Source organism: Cnephaeus nilssonii, assembly GCF_951640355.1.
Source record: "Cnephaeus nilssonii genome assembly, chromosome: 10".
NCBI classification, from domain to species: Eukaryota; Metazoa; Chordata; class Mammalia; order Chiroptera; family Vespertilionidae; genus Cnephaeus; species Cnephaeus nilssonii.
In genome coordinates, this window is record NC_137081.1 from 35,984,370 (window position 1) to 35,999,633 (window position 15,264).

The 15,264-nt window shown below is 51.3% G+C and overlaps 1 protein-coding gene across 14 annotated transcripts in view; it reads right to left on the reverse strand.

The window, feature by feature from the left end:
* Window positions 1-15,264, reverse strand: part of KIF1A (kinesin family member 1A) — a 72,119-nt gene that overhangs the window by 47,668 nt on the left and 9,187 nt on the right. For all 14 annotated transcript variants that reach the window (XM_079782119.1, XM_079782118.1, XM_079782117.1 and 11 more), the window contains exons 2-6: window positions 6,758-6,925; window positions 2,103-2,179; window positions 1,673-1,852; window positions 1,034-1,099; window positions 240-418 (exon numbers count right to left, since the gene is read on the reverse strand). In XM_079782119.1, the coding sequence (XP_079638245.1) occupies window positions 240-418; window positions 1,034-1,099; window positions 1,673-1,852; window positions 2,103-2,179; window positions 6,758-6,863 (608 nt within the window). In that variant the 5' untranslated portion in view covers window positions 6,864-6,925. The remainder of the gene's footprint in view (window positions 1-239; window positions 419-1,033; window positions 1,100-1,672; window positions 1,853-2,102; window positions 2,180-6,757; window positions 6,926-15,264) is intronic.

Sequence of the window (15,264 nt, forward strand, 5' to 3'; positions counted from 1 at the left end):
GCAGCAGCCACAGATGGCGCCGGCACCTCCCCCCGCAGGGTGCACAGTGCACCCCCAGGAGGAGCAGCCCACCTGTAGGTAACAGTGTCCCCCTGTGCAGGGAGCTGCAGGCCCACAAGGCCCACACCTCCTCAGGGAAGACGCAGGTGCCCAGGACCAGCCTTACCCGCAGAGATTGGAAGCTGCGGGCACAGTGGGGGTTAGAGGGCAGAGAGGGTGGGTGAGTCACCCCTACACACCTGGCCTTGTTCCCTGAGTCCATGAGGTCCTGGATGTCATTGTAGGAGGTGACAGCCAGCTTGGAGAGGTCCTCCACGTACGGCCCCAGCAGCGGGTGCTCCCTCACACGCAGGTTGCCCTTGTTCTTGGGGTTCAGGAGGTCGCGGACACGCTCACAGTAGATCTCCATGTAGCTGACCTACAGGGCAGAGACACTTGTGTGGGGGCCACCATCAGAAACCCCAAAGATAGGTGTGGGGACAGTTATCAGAAACACTCAAGATGGGAGGAAGGGCTGTCGTCAGGGACTCCTGAGGAGGGGGGTATTAGGAGATGTGGGGGTCACTACCCAAGAACCCTGAGGAGGGAGTGCAGGGGCCACCATTAGAGACTCTGGGTAGGGGGAGGTGTGCAAAGGAATCCAAGCCCCTGTGTGAGTGTGTGCATTGGGGATGTCAGCCCATCCCTGCCTGCCTGGCCCTCCCCACCCACAGCCATCCTGGGGCTCACCCTGGGGCCACAGCCACAGTATGGCCCAGGCTATGCAGCTCTGAGGCACCTGTCCCTGTGCGCAGCCCAGAGCAGCGGCTCATTGCACACCAGCTGAGTAGAGGGCTGCCCCTCACGCCTCTGCGCCCTGCAGATCTGTGTCCTGAGTGGGTGTGGTGGCATGGTTGCCACATGTGCAAGCGAGTGACAAGCTAAGGGCACAAACCAGTGATGGGGACGCACTATACACCAGAAAAGCATCGCTATCCATGCCTAGAACCTCAATCATGCCCGGAGGACCGGATGCTGGGCAGGGGACCCCTACCTCCACAGAGTAGGACATGTTGTCATTGGTCGTGTCATTGATGCGGGAGAACAGGTCCTCACAAAGCTGTAGAAACCCAAGACATAGTCAGATGATGAAGGCCCTGCCCCCCAAGGTGCTATGGGTTGCCTGCGCCCAGGCTGGCCCTTGTTCTCCTGGCCCCTCTTACACCCTCACAGTTCATCTTAAAGGCACTGAGAAGGCCTGCAGGTGAATAAGCTGCTGTCTTCTGCTTAACTCAGTAGTCCTCTCGTTGACATCTGACCTTTTCTCACGTATCATCTGCTCACACTGGCCTGCTCCTCCTGCCATCCTTGTCTGCATGGGGTGGGGGATCTGCCATGCTACAGACCACCCAGTGTTCTCTGCTGCCCTGACCAGGTCAAGCACTGACCAGCTCAGATCCAGAAGCCCACCAGGGGGCTGGGCCAGGGAGGGTCCCAGCAGTATCTGAGGCATCTGCATCTCAGCTTTCAGTTAACCTGGGCACCTCTCCCTGCCCAGACCACCAGTCCTCACAGCCCCCAGGGAAAGGTCACCTCCACCAGCGGGTTTTCCAGCTGCCCCTGCTGCCTTGTGTGTCCCTGCCATTATTGGGTCCTGCCACCCCATCGCCTGTGCCCTCTCTGCCCCACATACCTGCGGGATGATGCCCTGCTGGTCCTTCTCCTGCTTGCCCATCATGGTGTAGGACTTGCCGGCCCCGGTCTGGCCGTAGGCGAAGATGCAGACGTTGTAGCCCTCGAAGGCGTGCTGCAGCATCTCCTCGCCGATGTCCTGGTACACCTGCTTCTGCGACGCATAGTTGATGTCCTCGGGCTGCAGGTCAAGAGGGGCTGCAGTTACAGGAGTCGGGGGCGCTGAGGGCTCAGCCCACTATGTTCCCCGAGGGCCCACATCATGCCCAGGAACCTCCAGGGCAGGAAGAAATGTGGTCATCACCTCATTTAGAGAAGAACATGCAGCTCAGGGAGGCTGAGGGACTGGGTGTGGGCCACACAGCAGGAGGGGCTGAGCGGTGTCCACACAGCTGTGGCCCACCTCCCCTGGACCCCCAGCCCGGGCTTACCGAGGTGTGCGACCAGTAGGAGTAGTCGAAGCTGAAGCTTTTGGGCGTCTCCTTGGGCTGTTTGGGGTTAACGATGGCTGCAGGGAGGGGGACAGGTGCGGTGGTTAGCGCTGTGCTGCGTCTGCACTGTGTGCCCAGGAGTGCTGGCTGTCCCCCCCGCAGGGACACGACTTATTCTCTTCCCATCAGTGCCCCTTCAGGTTCTTTCCAGGTGTGCGCTCATGGCTAAGGACTGTCCCCTCACAGGTCCCTCCCTCCCCCCTCACCGAGCTGCACCCTGGCCCAGCCGAGGCCTTGCTCGAGAGTCACGGAACATCAGTTCATCAAACTAGGAAGGAAGCCACAAACTCGAGATGAAGCGATCACCCACCCTGGCTCCTGCCAAGTGTTCCAGGAGACCCCTCCCCCCAGTCCAAGGCTGCTTCGCCCAGGTCTGTGAGGCCCAGCCCTCAGTGTTTCCCAGACTCCGAACCCAGCAGGCGATGGGTCCTCAGTGGCAGGCCCCAACCCCATCAGACAACCCTGCCTGCTGCCCACTGTCTGAACCCAAAATGTCCACGTTGATAGAGGACCTTTAGACTCCCCGACGTCACACCCAGCTGGAGGCAGATCCCTCCCTGGTTTTCATATCCACCAGGAACTTGGACCAGTCCCAGTCAGCAAGGCTCAGGCACCCCTGGGAAGCCACTCCCCGACCCCCATGTTTGGAGGCCATGGTTGCTCACCCATCAACTGGTTCTCCCCAAGGACAACTGGCTGGGGCCCTCGCTTTCCTGGGCACGGCACAGCCTTCAGGACCCCACACCCCTGGCCCCACCAGGTGACCTGTCACCAGCATCAAAAGAAGCAGACCCCTCAAATTCATATGTGGAAGTCCTGACCCCAGGACCTCAGAATAACCTTATTTGGAGGTGGGGTCCTTGCAGATTAACTGGTTAAGATGAGGTCATACTGGAGTCAGATGGCCCTAATCCAACATGACTGTTCCTTATAAAAGGGGACATTTGACACAGACATGCACACAGGGAGCAGGCCATGCAAAAATGGAACAGGGATGCAGTGATGCGGCTACACGCCAGGGAGCACAAGGACTGCAGTAGCCGCCAGGAGCCGGAGAGGCAGGGGGCAGATTCTCCCTCACAGCCTCTGAGGGAACCCACCTGCCCACGCCTAAGCTCGCACTTCCAGCCTCTAGACCTGATGTCCAGCCCCCGTGTGGTACTTTGTAGGGCAGCCCTGGAAAGCCAACACCTCCCCTCAGCCTTGCCAGGCTCCTGCAGCTGCCCCAGGCCAGGTTCCTGGGCAGGCCCCTCGGCCATTTGCCCTGGCTGAACGTCCTGCTCACAGCACAGGCGTCAAATGAAGCCCCATCCCCAGGGCTGACCTGGCTTTGGGCTCCAGACCCCAGACTTGAGGACTTCTGGGAAATGACCCAGTGCCCTTGGGAAGCTACAAGAAGAAGAAGGTGACTGACCATCACATCCCTGTCCTCTCAGCCAAGAGGGGGTCACATCCATGCTTCCTCCAGGAGCCAGGCCCAAAGGAGAGCAGCTACCCTGGCTTCAACTCCTGAGACCTAGGGACTCGGCTACTACAACCCCAGTGCAGATAATGCGGGCGCCATAGAAACAACAATCACCGGCCCTCTTGACATGGGCAGCCTGGGCTGGGCCTCCACTGGGTCCCCTGGCAGCAAGTGGCCAGGTCCCCTGGCTCACCCCACAATGCCTCACTTCCATGACCTCATCTCCTCCCCTCCCTGCCTGTGGGCCAAGTTCCCAGGACAGGTCCGAGCCCCGTCCTGCTCTCCCATCCCTGGCTGGCCCCCACACCGGCTCTCTGAGCAGCCTGGCCCCATCCCCACACCCATATCCATCCTGCTCTCTTCACCCACATGACACTGGCCCAACCCCAGGCGCTGACCTTGCTCTGATGGTGTCCTGGTGCTAGCATGTTTGTATACACCCACATGGACCATGAGCTCCCTGAGGTGGGAGCCCGCACCGGGCCGGGGCACAGGTGTGCTCAAGGAACTGTGGGTGGGCTGGGACAGCCTACAGACAGGTCAGAGGGAGGGGTACGGGCTGAGGAGAACCTGCCGTGGAGACCACTGGGCAGAGCTGCTCTGGCCCTCGGGACCTGCCCCCACCCCCTCTGCCGGGTCCCCTGCTGTGGCTGACTCCCTGGAGGTCCTGTGGTGTCTGAGAAATGCCCTCTATCATTACAGATTCTGAGGTCAGAGGGGACGTGCCCTCCCCGGGTCACAGGACACACAGCCAGACTAGAGCCCAGGGTCCACCCCAGACCTGGCTCTCTGCTGTCGCCCCTGAGCTCTCACCAGGGTGACCTGCCAAGGCCGGGCCGGACAGACACCCCGCTCAGCCTGCTGCACGCAGAGAGGAGCAGTTTTGCTGGAGGTTCTCCTTGTGCACGTTTGAGGAGAGAGGGAGGAGAACAGCCCTCCAGGGCACACTGGGCAGGTGGCTCGGGGACAGCTCACTGAAATGCCCCATGCCCCTCCACCCCTGCCCAGGCTCTGCAGGAGTCCACAGAGGGGCCAGGGGCAAAGACACGAGCTGTGGGGATGCCAGCTTGAGCAGGGAGGCAAGACCAGAAGGAAAGGAGTCAATGGAAGCCACTATCTCTGCCTGCAGGCCCTGCAGTCTTCAGCTGCACCCCAGGCAGAGATGCCGGCACCTCCAGCACAGCGGTGTCCGGTGCTCAGAATCTGTGCACCTGTCGTTAAACCCTAGGTGGCTTGAAACTGGCTATGGGGAAAATGTTCACAGGACAGAAACTGGCAAACATAGGCACGTGTGTGCGTGTGTGTGCGTGTGCGTGTGCATGTGTGTGTGTGTGAGCTAGAGAAAGAGAGAAAGAGATGGGTGCTGTTTTACCAGAAGGTCACTGCCTCAGACTCGCAGGATTTAGGAGGTAGCCTCGCTGAAGCAGAGACCAAAACCTCAGGGGGGTTCCAGCGAAGCTTTAGCTCAAACCCAGGCACTTGCCTGTCAGCACAGGAGACCCTCCCATCCTTTGACGAGGAAGCCTCCTTGCTGTTGATCTAAGTTGTCTCACACGCCCCACGCACCTCAGCGAGTCCCCCTGCCCTGTCACTGCACCCTACTTGACCCTATGGGGCGGGACCCTTGGCACAGGCAGGTCTAGTTCTGTCTCATTGTGCACATGCGTGCATCATCCATCACCCCACCGAACATCAGCCCGAGGGCAGCCAGTATCCGGTGCCTGGAGTGCAGCCTGACACGAGCTCACGCTCAGCAAATGTCGGCTGATGATATGAGGGGCCTATCGCCACCTCCTCCTCCCTGTGCAGTCACATGTGATGACACGACCTCAGAGCCTCAATTTCCCCACCTTTGCTGTATCAGACAGTCCTCATTCCTGGGGGGCTACCGGGACAGCAGATGTGGGTCACCACTGTGACCTCTGCCAGTGAAGAGCCCATCTTGACTCTAATGGGTTGGCCTCCAGGGTGAAAGCAGCTCAAGTCCTCCGAGCTGTCCCCAGATGGTTCGATCAGGGAGTGCCAAGGGCATGTCGGCCTGGGGCCAGCCAATGACAGCAGGCCCCGGGCCCTTGGCTTAGCTGCTGTCCCTGTGCCCTTGGCTAAGTTGCTGCCCAAGCCTTTGGCTGACCTGCTGCCCAGGGTCCTGCCAGCCTCCCACATCATGTGTCTCCAACCACTCCTCTAATGCAAAGGCCTACAGAGTGTGGCCACCTGCTCGGCCACAGCCATGCTCCCTCCTGTGCTCTTCCATGTCCGGTGCTGCTCTGTTTGGAGCCTAGAACATTCTAGAACAGTGATGGCAAATGAGTTAGGCATTGAGACTGCACAGGTTGACAGAGGCAACTACCAGTGTCCACATGGGCAAAGACGGCTTCTGCTCAGACTGTGAGCTCTCCCCACATCTGCACCCAAGCAGCAACTCACTACAAATGAGTGTGACAATGGAGCCAAGGGGGTCTGGGAGGCATCCTCTCTTCCCCTCCAGCAGCCGGACCTGTGTGCTAAGGACCCCTCAGGGCATGTCTGTCTTTCTGACTTTCTTGAATTTGCCTCTCTCTTCCTACCTCCTACTCACGATGTTGGCTCCAGGCCTCCCACTTTTCGGAAGGTTCTGAGATGATTTACAATTACAAACACAGCAAAAGAATAGAAAAAGGAAAACAATTTATGAACCTGGGGCCACTGAAGCAAGACAATGAATCAGTAACCATGGGTGGAACAGTGTCCCCTAAAATTCACGTCCCCCCTGAACCTCAGAATGTGGCCTTATTTGGAAACTGGGTGTTTGCAGATGTGATTAGTGGTGAAGATGAGGTCACAGTGGAGTAGGGTGGGTGCGAAATCCATTGATCGCTGTCCCCATAAGGAGGCCACAAGATGACATGGACACACCAGCCCCATCAACACCTTGATTTCGGAGCCTGGCCTTCAGAACTGTGAGAGAATGCATTTCTGTTGTTTTCAGCCACACAGTTTGTGATCATCTGTTACTGCAGCCCCAGGAAACCTACACACCGTGTGGACAAGGAGTGAGCCAGGCCAGATCGGCTGCTACCTCTGGCCAGGAGACAGGACCCACAGCCTAGCGCCAGCAGCAGCCAACAATCCCATCACAGCCAATACTCACTGGTGGTGCTTCCGGACATCTGGATGATGCACTTGGAGTCACGGCTCATTTCCCGGGAATTGAAGGGGCGGACGCGCACCGCCACCTTCACTGAGGCCCCGGCCATCTCTGCAACCTTCGTGGGTCACTCCTGGCAGTGACAAGAGCCCCAGCGAGAGCAGGAGACACCTTGGGAAAAAAGGGAGACATGAACTGAAAACAATATCTAAAAAGGCAGAACAGGTGTTTCTGGTTGGCAAATGAACCCACTTCCCACCAAATCCTAAGTGACACCTGCACCGGGTTCCAGTCCACAGGACAGGATTGGAGGGGCAGCTGCAGGGGGAAAACACCACGAGTTTTAGAAAAGGAAGTCCATGGGATGCGTGAAGCCTAACAAGAAACAGCCACTTTGCTGTGGGACCCAGAAAGACTCCAGGTTCTCCTGAAGGCCAGCGTCCGGGCGGCACCGAAAACACACATTTTTGGAAAGTCACTGGAGGGAGCATTAGACCCTGTTGTGGGTTGAAGTATGTCCTCCAAATTCACACGTGGAAGCCCTAACCCCCAGGACCTCAGAACGTGGCCTTATTTGGAATTAGGGTCCTTGCAGATGTAACTGGTTAAAATGAGGTCGCACTGGAGTCGGGTGGGCCCTAACACAATATGACTGGTGTCCTCATAATCAGGAACACTTGGACACAGACACTTGCAGGGAGGATGTCCTGTGAAGACAGAGGCAGAGATGGTGATGCGTCCACAAGCCCAGAAACACCAAAGATTGACAGTAGCCACCAGGATCTGGGGAGCCCTGGGACCCATTCTCCCTCCAGCCTCAGGAGGAACCAGTCCTGCCGATACCTTGATCTTGGACTTCCAGCCTCCAGACTGTGAGACAATGAATTTTTGTTGTCTAAGATACACCATCGGTGGTACTTGGTTACAGCAGCCCTAGCAGACTAATGAAGGCCCCCAGGCCCCCACCCCCACCCTGTGAATACCCAAAACCCTGCCCCCCCACCACCACTTCCCCTACCAGGCAGACGCCAGAGGCTCTGTCCAGCCTAGGGATGGGGGTCTGAGCACCAGATGAGGGTGGGTGTGAAGCACATACTAAAAAGAGGTGTGAACTGTACCCAAAATGTCCAGCAGTGGGACCCCAGCTACTCCTGCTGCTGCTGCACGCCCAGTGTGCTGGCTGTCATGGGAGAGTGCAGGGTGCTTAGCTGGGGAAACTGACTGGGACCACACCCTCTAGCAAGAAATGCAGAGACTAGAACAAACAAAAAAGGCACACAGCAGAAAGAGAAGAAAATATTTTTAAATACCTTATAATTAATATCCTCAGCAAGAAAATTTACCACAGCCATGAATCAGTGAAGGATGCTGGGGAGTGAGCTGCTGCAGTGTGGCCAAGACTCTGTGACACTCCCAGTGAGTGTGAAGGTGACCTTTACATCCACTTGAAGGTCACCTTCACTCACACTGAGGAAGCAACTCTCCTTAAGGACACAGGCCTGTGGTGGGCTCTGAGCCAGGTCTGTGCAGTTTGAGAGGACAGTACCTGGGCGCTAAAAGCCCACAGGTCAGAGGTGAGTGGACAAAGCAGTGCCCGCAGCAAGACTCGGACCAGACAGGAGGGGAGGCAGGACCAGGTCTTCCCTATGGGAGTGTCCCAGGCCACGGAGATGGGACTCAGGGAGCAGCAAGGTCCGGGCTTGGTGAGGGGGTCCCACATGACACCCCATCCTTCCCCCTGCAGGGGCATGGCCCCTGGGCACCCACTGCCTGGCCTACAGGTAGGACAGTGCCCGATTCAGGCACCCAGAGAGAACCCTGGGCTGAGGGGCAGGCTGAGGTGGGCAGGCGCTCCTGTGGGTGGCAGCCCTTGTCCTGCACCAGCTGTCACTTGGCTCCAGTAGACCTTGAATTCCAGCGAGGGAAGAGTGAGCTTCATCCAGTACCGTAGACTATGGTCAAGTCCCCATGTGCCCAGATCAGGGCAGGGGTAGAGAGGGGCACCTGGGGGGCTCTGGGGAGGTGAGGGGACGGGAGGCACAGCATAGTGCCACCCCGGCTCCAGGACAGGGGCACAGGGGACTGTCACTTGTGGGCAACAGCGCAGTCACAGGCATGAGGGATGTCCCATGATGCTGGGACCAGTGCAGAGCTTCAAACCCCCACCTGGTGGGAAGGCGATTCATGGGAATCACAAAGGTAAGGAAATCTTTTCACCAAAGCTGCCACTGCTGAAGACCAGGCGATATGCTGCCCGAGCTCCCCGCTGCCCAGGCTGAGCCTGAAAGGGAATCTTCTGCCTCACCCTCCCTACCTGTCATCAGCACCCTCAGGAGACTCTGGCCCAAAGTGTCTTGAGACCACTTGGGACACCTTCCAGCGGTGTCCCAGCCTCCTCTCTGTGAGGACAGGGTGGGGACCTCTGGCCAAGCCCTCTGGGGGGACCCCAGGATCAAGAGCAACTAGAGAAGCTGAATAAAAATTTTAAATCTGTTTTGAGGAATCAATGAGCTACTGAAGCCATGCAGACTAGCAGGCCAAGATTCCGGAGATGGGGGACTGCCAGGGCAGGAGATGACTTGACATTCCGCAGCGCTTTCCCTGGGAGCGTATTTGCATTCCGGTCACCAGGCGAGAGGCTGGGAATCTGCAGTCTTCCCAGGCAGAGCGCCGTTGCTGAGGGATGGAGGAACCTGCAGGGCCTTTGGTCAAGAGAAACAAACTTGAGAGGCCAAGATCCCAGGAGGAAGCAGTAGAGAATGAAACCAAACAAATGTCCAGTTCTCCCCTTAAGACACGTGCCAAGCTCAGAAGGTATGAGAAGATAGAAACTTAAATACTCAAGCAGAAAACCTCTGAAAATCAAAGAGTTGTCTCCCATGGTCTCAGGTGCTAAGAAGAAAAGATCGGAGCTCAGGATCCAGCGGAGGAGGGGCCCTGGTGATCACACCAGGCCAGATTGGAAAGCCCCGGGAGGCACAGAATCTAAAAGCAGGGCAGAACCATAGGTAAGAGAAGCTGTACCCAAACTGCAGAGGCGCCCTGACTCAGCCGTCTCTGACTGATTTAGAGAAGAGAAAAGGTGTATCACCTGGAACCTCTGCAGTGTTTTAATAGGTAATGTCTGACCTTACAGCAAAAGTTACAAGGCATGAAAAGTGACAGGACTATATGATTCAAAACAAACTGAGAGGGGGGCAGGCAGCAAAGAAAACCACAGAGAGAAAAAAGAAACATACCTACACATGGTTCAGACCCAGGAGCTATCCGAGGACTTTAAAATAACCATGACTTATATGTTCAAAATGAGAGAAAAAATGATGAAGAAAATACATGGGAAAATAGAGAATTTATTAGCAAGAGGATTTGAAACTATATTTTTTTAAAAAAAGAATCAAATGGAAATTCTAAAACTGAAAACACAATAACTAAAATTAAGAACTCAAGAGATGTCCTGTCTGGTTGGATGGGTGTTGTCCCATGCACTTAAAGGTTGCTGGTTCAATTCCGGGTCAGAGCACATGCCCGGGTTGCAGGCTCGATCCCTGGTAGGGGGCATACAGGAGGCAGCCCATGGATGTTCTGCTCTCATATCGATGTTTTTCTCTCTCCATTTCCCTTCCCTTCTCTCGCTCTCTCTAAATATCAATTAAAAAAACAACAACAACCCTTTAAAAATGTATGGATATGTATATTTTTTATTTATTTATTTTTTTACAAAAAAGAACTCAAGAAATTATACACAGAGAGAGATTGTGTTTATGAACTGGATGACAGGTCATTAGAAAGTTAAAGAACACAGAAAAAAGAATGAAAAATATAGAAATGAGAGAGAAATCTGGGACACAGTGAAATGGTCCAATGTGCATGTAACTGGATCATAAAAAGAGAAGGGATGGAATCGGGGAAAGCAATACTTAGAAAGATAATGGCCATTTATTGTCTAAAACTGCTGAAGCCTCTCAATCCATCTTCAAGAAGCTGTGCAAACACAAAGGAAGATAAATACAAAGAAAACTACACCAAGCTAGATCATAGTAAGACTGCTGATACCAAAGATGAAGAGAAATGTCTTAAAAGCAGACAGAGAAAAAAGGACATACAACCTGCAAAGCAGGGGTAGGGAACCTTTTTTCCTGCCAAGGGCCGTGTGGATACTTATAACATCATTTGCAGGCCATACAAAATTATCAACTTAAAAATTAGCCTACTATATTTGGTCAAACATTTAACTCACCTCTAATGCCTTGGCAGGGCCAGACCAAATGATTTCGTGGGCCTTTTACGGAACAAAGAAACAAAGTCAGATTGACAATCAACTTCTCAACAGAAATGAAGGAAGCCAAAGACGAGGTTCTAAGGTCTCAACATTATCGGGAAAGTAGAAAAGTAATACTTTCTATTAGATTGTCAAGGATACCTGTTTCAATTGCTAGATTAATTATTTTAAAAAACTAAAACAAAAAAGAATGTATAACTAACAAGTTATTAGAAAGACAAATAAATTTCAAATATTTTTATTAACCCGATAGAAGGCAATTAAGGAGGAAAAACAGAGCAAAGGAAAGTTAGCTCAAATGAAAACTGACATTTAAGACTGTAGCTAAAAGCCCAACTCAATTAGTATGGCCTAAATACTCCAAGTAAAACAATACAATTGTCAAGACAGATTTTTAAAAATTATATTCTGTTGACATGAGATATCTTTATTTTTTTATTTTTTTAAATATATTTTATTGATTTTATACAGTAAGGAAGAGAGAGAGGGATAGAGAGTTAGAAACATGAATGAGAGAGAAACATCGATCAGCTGCCTCCTGCACACCCCCTACTAGGGATGTGCCTGCAACTAAGGTACATGCCCTTGACTGGAATCGAACCTGGGACCCTTGAGTCCACAGGCCGATGCTTTATCCACTGAGCCAAACCGGTTAGGGCATGAGATATCTTTAAATAAAAAGACACAGAGAGATTGAAAAATAAAAAATTTTGTGTGCTTGTTCTATCAGGTACTGAGAAGGAAAAACACATATCATACACATTTCTTTAAAGTGTACATAGAACATTTACTAAAATTAGCCATAGGATGGTCATAAAGCAAACTCTAACAAACTTCCCTTTAAAATTAAAATCTTAAGACATATTAGTATGTTCTCTGACCATAGCAGAATTAAGCTATACATCAATACAAAAACAAACAAACAAAAAACCACAAAATCCCTCCATGGTTTGAACATTAAGCAATACAATTCTAAATAACCCTTGGGTCAAATTTAAAAAAACCTCACAGGATATTAGAAAATATTGAACTGAATAATGAAGATCCAACATGTCAACACGGTAAAATATAGCTAAAGCCAGAAATAGACACTTTAAAAGCATGGTGAGGGGACGGGAGGTCCCCTTCACATTATTCACAGGACCATCCAGACCCCAGCTTCCCCCAGGGAGCTTCAGGACCGGAAGGTTCACCTTGAGAAGGACCTGGTGGGTGTGACCCTGCAGCCCAAACTCCGCCAAGCCAGTACTATCATCTGGTTCACCCCTTACCCGAGTGTCAACAGCATTGGGGAGCTGGAGATATTCAGGAGGGCATTGGATGTGTGCATTTGAAGAGGGCGGGGGTGTGGAAAAATGGATCAGTCACTGTGAGCACTGACTCTTTAAGTCACAGGAATGGATGAGATTGACAGAAAGGAGGATGAGAAAGAGGAAAAGAGGTGGAGAAGGAGCAGGAATCTAACTTTGGACAAGTCCTCTTGACTTGCGCCTTCATATTTAACCCAAGAAGAATTATTTTTAAAGTAATTACCAAATGGTTCAGGTAAATAAATGAATTAAAAGACCTCGTTTTGGTGGACACACACTGGTATATGTGAAGACAAAAATCAGTTTGCTCATTATTAATTAATATCTCTCAACTGATAGGAAAAAGATGAATGAGAGACTTGCACTTCTGGCAAACGATGGACGAGACACCCTACCCCATTAGAAATCACCTGGAAACTTGGGGTGGATAATGCACATAAGAATAAAATGAGGAAACGTCTGAGGAAAAGGAAAAAAAGGAAGGAGGAGCCAAAATTAAAGCTGCAAGCCCATCTGGAAGGAAGCGCAGGTATTTGCTGACACCAGAAATGCAGACAATTGACTTTCACCTGCTGGGTGGGGAATGGGCGAAACACATGCAAGTTGGGTTTGGAACCACATCACCACAGAAAGTTGCATCCTCCAAGGCTACAGTGGGAGGTCGGGGGAAAGCCACCTTCCATAAAAGGGACACAGGAGAATTCATCTCAATGACTCAGCTCCAGGTGGAGAAAAAGCCAGTGTTTTTTGAGAATTTGAGGCCACCAACCTGTTGTTGTGCGAGTTTTGGTTTCATTTTGACAATGGTCTCAGGTGTTTGCACCCAAAGCACCTTGCAAAGCAAATACAAATCCTCCTTGGAAATATTGGAAGTAGCTTCCTCCCCTCTGGTCCCCAATACTCCCAGAGATGAAGATCAGTCAAATGTGAGCTCACAATCAATGTTACCAAACACCAAAGGAGCAATGCACCACCAGCAAGAGCCAAGGGGGAAAGAAGGAAAAGAAAAGAAAATCAGAATGAGATCCTCATGGACTTCAGATACTGGAATTGGTTATAAAATGAGTATGCTTAAAATGTTTACAGAAATAAGCAGGAATGGGAAATAATGGGGTTAAATATGGGGGAAGGGGGTAACCATGCATAACCTTTAGAAATAAAAATGTAATCATTTAATTTTAAAACTTAGCAGACACGTTAATCAATAAATTCAATGGAACTGAACAGAGAATTAATGAACTGGAATATATGTCAGAAAAAATTACCTAGAATTCTGGTCCCAGAGAGACAAAATGATGAGAACATAAAATTAAGGTTAAGACTCGTGCCACATGAAAGAATTCACTAATTTAGCACAGCAGGAACTTAAACACATCTCTCAGTAACTGACAGATCAGCCATACAGCTAAGGGTGTGGAAGATTTGAACAACATAATAATCATGAACCAATATGTGCTCTCTTGTTCTCAAAAATTAGAGAAACATTCTTTTCTAACATGTATGGACCATTTACAAGTTTTACCATGTAGTAAGCCATAAAGCACCTTCTAATAAGTGTCAATGACTGGATCAAATGTATCATGTACTTGAACACAATTCAATTAAAAATCAATAAAAAACCATTAAAAACCCAAATGTTTAGAAATTTAAAATAAACGTCTAATACACAACAGGAGAAATTCTGGAGCTATAAGTAAGATTAATGGTAGATGATGAGAATAGGACTGGCCACACCTCTGGCAGCCACTGCAAACAATTAGCAAACTGGACAAACATACGAAAACAACGGTTTCCAGACACTGTACAACAGGCAGGCTAGGACTGTGATCACTGAGAGAAGGGAACCATATGAAGTGAGTCCTACAATCCCTCCAACCTCTCAGTGGCTTTATGAGTTGGGGAGATAGAGGTCAGAGTTCGGGCAGTCTGGAGAGCAGCTACAGCGTTTGGACAGACTCAAGCCTGGGTCTAATGAGAGGGCACGAAGCTCTCGTGGCAAAGCCAGGTGCAAGTCCCAGCACAATGATAGCCAAAGGCTATAGTTGTAAGCTTGACCTTATGGCCCAAACCTGTGGTCCCATGTGGTTGAGTGATATGAGCTGCAAGAGGTGCAGCAAGTAAACAAAGCTTGATCAGGTGCATGTAATTGAGTAGATTTGAAACCCATGAAAACGTTGTAACCACGCCCTTACTTTGCCTTGTGGAATCTGGCTATAAAATAAAGATTCGGCTTGCAGGCCGTGGCGCTGTCTCTCCATCAGAGAAGCAGCATCCCACCTAGACCCAGCTTTCTTCTCTTGTCTGTCTTTTCTAAATCCTTCACCGCCCACCCTCAGGTTCATCCATGGCTGTGCCAGCTTGGCACAGGGCAGGTCGAGGCAGCTGGAGTTGTGGTCAGAGTTCTGGAAAGAGTTGCTTAGTAATGCAGCTCCAGAAATGTGCACATGGGTCTGTAGAGTACTAGTCCATGCCCATGTGGTCCAGGCAAAGAAGAATACATAACCCCAGAGCTCACACACAGTGAAAAGACATTGAGCTTCTACCAGCCAGAATAGAGAGTTTTCTTGATCCCTCCACCCCAGACATTCAGTAGACAACCCAAAGAACTCATCCTTTGGGGTTAACCACCCCTGGAGTGATGTCTACTCTAGAGTAACCCTAGAAAAGCTTAAAATCCGGTTTGAAAGTATCAAATTAGTCCCTAAGCAATTTATCTGCTTGACAAAACAAAGCCAACATATTTTATAGGAAGAAAGCATAATTCAGATGTTCCATTACATAGAAATGTCTAGAATCAGGTGACCTATAACTAGGAGAAAAAATGAGTCAGTAGGAACCTGCATTTTCCTACAACCATTAAAGAAATTGATTCAACAATTTAAAAATATAACCATCAAGTAAAACAGCAGACTCAGACATTT